This window comes from Folsomia candida, unplaced genomic scaffold (genome assembly GCF_002217175.1).
Source record: "Folsomia candida strain VU population unplaced genomic scaffold, ASM221717v1 Fcan01_Sc001, whole genome shotgun sequence".
Lineage (NCBI taxonomy): Eukaryota > Metazoa > Arthropoda > Collembola > Entomobryomorpha > Isotomidae > Folsomia > Folsomia candida.
The window spans coordinates 13466365-13475287 of NW_019091193.1; the positions used below are offsets into that span (position 1 = coordinate 13466365).

General features: G+C 34.6%; 1 protein-coding gene across 1 annotated transcript; it reads right to left on the reverse strand.

Moving 5' to 3' along the window:
- Window positions 1–140: 140 nt before the first annotated feature.
- On the reverse strand, window positions 141–5513 carry LOC110842708 (titin homolog). The gene is made up of 20 exons (XM_035846623.1): window positions 5193–5513; window positions 5071–5131; window positions 4964–4989; window positions 4515–4532; window positions 4374–4441; window positions 4187–4311; window positions 3903–4017; window positions 3814–3843; window positions 3432–3633; window positions 3239–3367; window positions 3045–3148; window positions 2846–2969; window positions 2718–2781; window positions 2572–2594; window positions 2449–2489; window positions 2297–2370; window positions 2121–2205; window positions 1558–1571; window positions 1317–1384; window positions 141–1240 (listed from the first exon to the last, which is right to left on the reverse strand). The coding sequence occupies exons 1-20, from the start codon at window positions 5368–5370 to the stop codon at window positions 144–146; spliced, it is 2646 nt and encodes an 881-aa protein (XP_035702516.1). The 5' UTR covers window positions 5371–5513; the 3' UTR covers window positions 141–143.
- Window positions 5514–8923: the final 3410 nt, after the last annotated feature.

Below are 8923 nucleotides of genomic sequence, written 5' to 3' on the forward strand. Positions count from 1 at the left end.
TTTTACTACAACGCCAAAAAGCTTGAGAGAATAGAGCGTCCTAAATATAGCCAAAGATGTGGGCTGGCTAATATATATTCAATTCTATTTATAACTCATGAAAACCTCGACCCAATTTTTCTCTCGCTCTCGCACACACATTTTTAAAACATCCAAACTTTCAATTTATTCCAAACAAGGAGGAGTAGGACAAAACAAAAGAGCATGACATACACATCGTAATACCAATAAACAGGAATAATTAATATTAAAATGGATACCAAAACAATTTTTGACACGACTTCAGGATCGATTTTTGTAGTTACTTTCTCCTCTAAAACAACTTCAACGCTTTGCTGCTTTCTATTTAGCTTTCTCCTCTCCTCTAATGCAATCTCTCTCTGAATGGCCTCCTGCTTCTGAATTTCTTTAAGTTTTTCTCTTTCTAATCGTTCCCTCTCCAATTTCTCCTCATTTAAAATTATTGCTTTCCGAACGGTTTGAATTTGTACAGCTTCGTCTAAATCTTGATCAAATTCTTGTGGTGTGACGGATCTTTCATTTTCAAAATCTAATAATTTTTTCAAATTCTCTCTACTTTCCGATTTATCAATAGAATGCAACGATCTCATTGATCCACCAATTCTTTTATCTCTTGATGCAATCTTCATTGTAAGATAATCTGTGAAGCGATCCCCTAAAGTGGGGAGCATCTGGACGGGTTTTTCTTTAACTGTTCGCCTCGGCCAAATAAACTCTTCTTGATAATCTTCGTCTTTCTCTTCGTCACTTTCTTCCTTTTTCGGGATCACTTCTTCTTTTTCTTTATCGTCATCTTTCTTATTCGCGTCATCGTCACCTTTCCCTTTTTCCTCGCCCCCATTTTCCTCCTCCTCCTCGTCCTCTTCGTCCTCATCATCGAAATCTTCGTCGCTGTGATCTTCCAATTGGTCACGTAATGCCCGCATTTCTTCTTCGTATTCTTGTTGTAGCTTATCGAAATCATATTCATATTCTTCATCAATCGTAATGTCGTCATCTTTTGAATCTGCTTTTCCAGTTTCACTTAAAAATCTTTGGACATAATCAACCGATGAAGTTACTGCACTTCTAATCAAATCTCCACGATTATATAATTTTTTAGATGGGTCTTCTGTTGGAGATTTATCTTCAGATTTTCTAGGTCGGGGAGATGGTGGTCGCAGGTTGATGGGCAAATTTCCCTTTTGTGGCGAGTATTTCATATCGTCATTATAATCTTCTGCAATATAGGCGAATTCAAAATGTATTTCCAATGAGTAAATGAAAAATGAGTAGATCACAAGCTAAATACGTACGGAAATCAGAATGGGAAAGTATTTCCATTGATTCTTCTTCAACTGATTCTTCAAGAGATGGCATTAACCTTGAATAATATTTAATTTAATTAACTACCAAATTTCAGAGTATGCATATTTTATATTTAACTCGGCATGCAATTGAAGATACTCATTTTACGTTTTCATTAAAAATTTATAAAAATATTTCTTGCCACTGTTGTTTCCATTACACCGAGAATCAGTAAAGTTATTAATTTACCTGTCCAGTGAAGTCTGACGTGTTAAATGAAGGACGACCACGACGGACATAAAAAAGTAAACAAGGTCAGCACGTTATTTAGGCAATTATGATGTCCCCAGTCCCCACTAAACCCCCACACCCCGCATAGTTGGGTATAAGTCTACCAAATGACCGAAAACATTTATTCAGGCGAAAATGTTGTTGATATGGAAGGCAATTGTTTATACTCAGGTTTTGTCTGCGTAAGGTTTTTTGTTATGATAAATGCATAAATGTTCAGCTAAATAGTTCTTTAAGTTCAATAAGGGTTTAGGTGGGGATGAACAGAAGGCTTTCAACTTCAAGTGGGAGGCATTTTGAACTGTAGGTTCTCCAAATAATAATAGATAATTCAAAACGGGATATAAAATTTCAATGGAATATTTTACTTGGGTAATGCAATCAATGGGACAGAAAAAGATGGTAAAGCCATAAACTGGATTATTGTGAATGTGAGGGTGCAGGTCAAACAAGATGTGAATTTGAGGTTTGAACTAATCTAATCTAAAAATTGTAATTTAAAATATATAGTCATAGATTACGGTAATCAATATTTCTTCCGATTCATCGCTTGGTTCGCTTCCTCCATATAAATTCTCAGCTTTCACTCGAAAACGGTACTTCGACCTAATTCAATTTGATGTACTATATTTATTTATTTTAAAAATTTGAATTAAATTTTTAAAATGATTAAAACCACAGAATGAAAAAGGCATACCCAGGAATCAAATCCTTAATCTTTGCTCCTGGATTTTTACTCGTTAGTGCTTTCAGCCAAACTCCCCATTCCGTCTGTTACATAAATGATTGCATTTTTATTCTTATTTTATTTAAAATTTGTAAATGAAGACATTAATTGAACAAAATTACTCGAAAATATTCAACAGTGTAATTATGAATTGGACATCCACCTATTAAATTCATGATTCGACAGAATTGATTTCTCGTATGCTAAAATTTTCAGAGTAATGTATGTGTATTTAGTTTACAAACCATCATCAATAGGTTGGTCCCATCTGAAATATAGCATCAGTTATATTTTTACATAGTGCAAAACAACTAAATACATTAAATACAGACTTCTCACGATCAGAAAATATATGCTGAAGCGTGAAATCAAAATTAATTGACTAAATTACCGTAGCACACATGTATTGTCACTCAAAGTGAGAACCTCTGGTTTTCCTGGCTTTTCTGGACGGTCTGCAAATTTATAATTAGCAATTAATTAATTAATGCAGATTGCAATCCATGACTAAAATTGTACCCGTAATTGTAATTAAAACGGAAGTGCAATCTTCTCCTAAATCATTCTCCAACTTGATTAACCACTCTCCACGATCATATCTTAAAATATTCTCGATTCGGATTGTGATCACTTTATCCGTAAACTACACACAAAAATTAAATGCCTTTTAAATGAAATTAGTTTCATACCCTTGTGTCACAAAATAACGTTTCAAAACCTCTGTCACGACTCTAGAATCGGTGACCTGTTCTCCATTATGGAAAATTGTTAATTCAGGTAACGGTGAACCAGAAAACAGGAACTTCAATCGGACCAGTTCACCTAATGTGCATCCATACATTTTACAATAATTTTTACTAAATAATTAAATTAATTTTTACTAATTAAATATTAATCTGCATTATAATTTACCAGCTTGAAATATTAAATCTTCATAATCATCATCTAAAAAATTATGTACTCGTTCTTCTTCCCTCTCATTTACGTCGTATGGGTTTTGTAGGAATTCTGGGTTCTTTACTCGTTTAATCCGTGGAGGAGCTAATTAATTGAAGGAATTTGCATTCTAATTTTTCCTCATTATAAAAAAAACAATATTTTTCACCTTCGACAAGTAGCAGCGTGGAACACTCGACTTGTCCCTCTTTATTAATTCCTAGGCATTTAATAACTCCAGCATCCGATAATTCCACACTGTTAATTACAAGGCTTCTCCTCGTGCCATTCGAACAAGTCTTGTACCGTTTGTTGTTCTGCTTGCACAAATCTTGGTCGTGTTTGTCATACCAACGAACGATTGGATATGGCTGTGTAATAATCATATGTAATTTTAATTTTTAAGCTTTAATTTTTTTATCTCTTTACGAAAGACACGTATTAATGCACATATTAGTAAATCTGAATACGAATCAACACGTTCGAGACGAAATGTGCATTTCTTCTCTGCTCAAGCAACACACATTTTCAGAAATCGCATGTTATATTACCTGTCCTTTCAAGTCAACGCTTAATGTGAGCTGTAATAACAACGAATTAATAATAATGCCTAAAAATTAGTTATAATGTAATTCTGTACCATTTCATGTTCCATTACGACGTATTTATCCTCTAAGGTGGCAGTAAACATTGGGGCGTAGAACCAATCGTCTAATTCTCCATATGGGTTAAAAACAATTGGTTCAGAAACGTCACTACAATTAAATGTATGAACTAAGGTGTAAATCATTATAGTCAATATTAAATCATGATTTGCAATACAAGTAGAACGTGTCGAGTTTATAAAATTGTGTCCAAAAAGTTTTAGTTACATTTGGTTTATAATTGGTGTACTTAGCTGCCACATATTTATATTTAGCATACCTTGGCAATGAATAACCAATTAGATTTTCTGCTACGACACGAAATTGATAGGTTGTTCCAGGGACTAAATTGTTTAGTATGCATTCTGTCTGTGTAATAAGACCGGGGTCACTGGAGTACCATGCCTAAAAAATATTACTGTTTTTTTTACTTGGGCTTAAGTTGTTACACAAATAAAATATATTACTTCAGTGTCATCTTGATCTTGATTATCTAATTGTGGTAATCCTAATTCTAAATGTTGAATTACGTAGCCTAATTAGAAATATATTTATTACTATTTAATGAAAATTGTAGCATTTATCATGTATGGATAAGGTTATTTTACCCATTAGTGCAATCCCACCTAGATATTTACAAAGATATTTACTTACAATGGGAGGGCAAACCTGACCCATGCAATTTGATAGACCAGACTAGCTCTTGACAAACAAAATTTGATGCGGCACTTGGGTCAATGCGAAAATTCAGCAACTTGTGGGTACTACAACTTCTCGACAACGAGTTCAAAAATTCGATAAGAATCGGTTTTATACCGATCAAATCGCGGAGTTGTAGCGCCCATAAGTCATTGTTACGCATTGGCCAAGTGCCTGCATCAAAATGTTGCTTGTGAAGAGTTGATCTATCAAACTGCGTGGGTCAAACAAAGGTCTGAGGATGAGTTGGACATGGTTTGTGCTCCCATTGTTAGTAAAAAAATGTGTTAATTATTTCAATAGCTGGGACTATTGGGGGAACAATCGTTAAATTTAAAAATATCAAATACAATCATACCATCAAATGCTGGTGGATCCCACCGTCTATACGCAAAAATTTATAACTATCGCGTTAAGCACGTTACATAACAAATATTGCAAAAATTAATAAATAAATTTTCTCACAAAATGAAATATTGATCTTGATCTTGGAACACTTCTGGACGTGACGGTGATGACGGACGTTCTAACAGTAATTAAATAATTTACCACAACTATCACAATTAGAAAGCACTCACTAAAATTACCCGCATTCGGAGGAAGGAAATAATTAGCTTTTTTCTTTTTACTTCTTGAAATGGAAAGTTTTTTTCCGAGTGAAAGTCTTTTAACGAAACCATCCAGCGATTTATTAGTGTTGGATACAGGCTGTGCTTTATGACTTGTGGATGCTGGGTCAATTAACGTGGTGGGTTGGTTGCCCATTTTGGATAAGACTTTTATAAAATATTATAAAGGGAACATGTGCAATAATTATGGAAAGAAAGAAGAAAAATGTATCCTATTTATGACGATGGACATTTCCACGCAGTCGAGATTATTGTGTTTGAAAATCAGATTGGAAAAAGAGCCCCCTTTACATACGTCGTTGTAGTGTCTTATTTTTAGATTTCAGCTCTGCTTACCATGAAAGAAAAACACTTGGTTGATGCGGAACGAGCTGTTCTGATCTGCTAGTTCAGAACCAACACATTTTACGTCATTGGTTTCTGTCTTCAATTAAAAGGTGAATATTACACGAAGAGGAATTAAACGATTTGACGTCTGAAAACAGCTCATCCTAATTTACCACAATACGTATTAATGCATATTTCCCATAATTGTTTTAAAAATTTGTTGCATCTTTACAAGAAAATAAATCAGCGATTTAATGTTTGCAAAATTTTGTAACGAGAGCACAGTGAGTTTTTTTTGGGAAAAAATGAATCAATTATTTTAAGGTCTAAAATGGACCCATGTGGGTGGGGGAGCAGAAAAATATGGGTTATTGTGGTTTTTGGAAGGTGTCTGGGGGTTTTTATGATATTTCAAAAAAGTCTCAAATTCCCACCAAAACCACACCCACTTTTTAGAGAATTTAATGCTGGTTAAAAAAGCTATTATACATGCCCATAGCTCCTATCAATTCCACGGGAAAAAATAAAACGTGGCGAAGAAACGAAATTTTTGGCCAAAACGACAATTTCGACAATTAAAAATGGCTGGGAAATTTTTAAATCGAAAAAGTAGCAGCCAACGATCTATACGTCATAAACTACCCATATAGGTGTATCTAATGAAGCAACGTTTGGAAAATTCCCGGACACAATTTTTGGGAAAAGATAAGGCAACTTTGGGCAAAATCAAGGTCACGCGACCTTGATTTTGCGAAAAATTTTGTGTTTATTATAGGATTAATTTTGTAAATGTCCAATTGAATGCAACGTTACAAAGTTTTGCAATTTTAAATAAACCGTAGTAACGTTAGAAGTAGCTCACCCTGGAATAATTAGTTGCACTTAATTTTGCATCATAGGTGCAAAATAAGCGGATAAAATAGATGCATAATTTTTATATAATTTTGCACCAATGGTACAAAATAAACGGGAAATAAAGAAATTTAGTATAACATTGCACCAATGGTGCAGCCGAAATGGTTAAAATTAGGACTAAATTTTGACACGATTTCGAGGTTAAGATATGTCAACTAAGGCTAACTAGAACTTTCAGTTAATCATAATCCTTGGTGCAGAATACATCGATTCCTCCAATTATTTCGCACCATTTTGCGTTAACGATTTTTTTATACCAATTGTGCTACAAATTATGGTTAAAATGGTCTTGGGACTTATTATTCGATTCGGTTTGTTCAATACCAATGGTGCGCCTAACTTATGCACCAATGGTGGAAAATAAGCGGAAAAAATTGTTAGCCAATTTTGACATAGATTATTGCATAACAATTGGGCTACTAATTTGGGTCAAAAGGGTTTTGGGACTTATTAATTAGCATCAATTGATGCAAAAAACTCGGGAACACACAGACCGTAGTAACGTTAGAAGTAGCTCACCCTGTAATATATAATTACCTGGCACCTTTGCACCTTGGGTGCAAAATTATAGTAGTTCAACAAAATAGATCAATAATTTTTAAGCAATTATGCACCAGTGGTGCAGAAAAACGAAGCATAAAATAGATCAATAATTATAATGCAATTATGCATCAATGGTGCAGAAAAACGAGGCATAAAATAGATCAATAATTATTATGCAATTATGCATCAATGATGCAGAAAAACGAGGTAGATGACAAAGTATTTTGCACCACTGTTGGAGATTAACCGTGGTGGGTCCAATAAAATTTCAAAAAATTTGTGTCAAAATTATATAATAAATTCTCCCGGCTATTCTGTACCATTGGTGCGTTTTGCATCAATTAACCCAATTGTTTCGCATCATTTTGTGTTACCGATTGTTAGATACCAACGGTGCTATTAATTTATTAAAAAATGGACCTGATCCATTCTAGTGAGTATCAGTTGTTGCTCATCCAATTGTTTCGCATCAGCTTGGATAACCAACTGTTCAATACGAACGGTGCTACCTATTCCAAAATTGTAGTCCTTTCTCGATCCATTTGCACAATTAATTCGCACCATTTGCGCCACGGATTGTTCGATACCAATGGTGCGCCTAATTTATTCTATAATGGTCAAGGGGATTATTAATTAGCATCAATTGATGCAAAAAACTCGTGAACACACAGACAGACGGACGGACGGACAAGAGGAATTCAATAGCTCTCATGCTTCGCAGGGTGAGCTAATAAATGAGAAGATATGAAACGGCGTAATAATTATTACCATGGAGCCCTCCTCCTCCCCCCACTTCACCCTCCGCCCTTAAATTTTTGTTTATTAGAAATCGGAAATCAAGCCGTTTCATATCTTCTCATTTATTACCTCACCCTGCGAAGCATGAGAGCTATTGAATTCCTCTTGTCCGTCCGTCCGTCTGTCTGTGTGTTCACGAGTTTTTTGCATCAATTGATGCTAATTAATAATCCCCTTGACCATTATAGAATAAATTAGGCGCACCATTGGTATCGAACAATCCGTGGCGCAAATGGTGCGAATTAATTGTGCAAATGGATCGAGAAAGGACTACAATTTTGGAATAGGTAGCACCGTTCGTATTGAACAGTTGGTTATCCAAGCTGATGCGAAACAATTGGATGAGCAACAACTGATACTCACTAGAATGGATCAGGTCCATTTTTTAATAAATTAATAGCACCGTTGGTATCTAACAATCGGTAACACAAAATGATGCGAAACAATTGGGTTAATTGATGCAAAACGCACCAATGGTACAGAATAGCCGGGAGAATTTATTATATAATTTTGACACAAATTTTTTGAAATTTTATTGGACCCACCACGGTTAATCTCCAACAGTGGTGCAAAATACTTTGTCATCTACCTCGTTTTTCTGCATCATTGATGCATAATTGCATAATAATTATTGATCTATTTTATGCCTCGTTTTTCTGCACCATTGATGCATAATTGCATTATAATTATTGATCTATTTTATGCTTCGTTTTTCTGCACCACTGGTGCATAATTGCTTAAAAATTATTGATCTATTTTGTTGAACTACTATAATTTTGCACCCAAGGTGCAAAGGTGCCAGGTAATTATATATTACAGGGTGAGCTACTTCTAACGTTACTACGGTCTGTGTGTTCCCGAGTTTTTTGCATCAATTGATGCTAATTAATAAGTCCCAAAACCCTTTTGACCCAAATTAGTAGCCCAATTGTTATGCAATAATCTATGTCAAAATTGGCTAACAATTTTTTCCGCTTATTTTCCACCATTGGTGCATAAGTTAGGCGCACCATTGGTATTGAACAAACCGAATCGAATAATAAGTCCCAAGACCATTTTAACCATAATTTGTAGCACAATTGGTATAAAAAAATCGTTAACGCAAA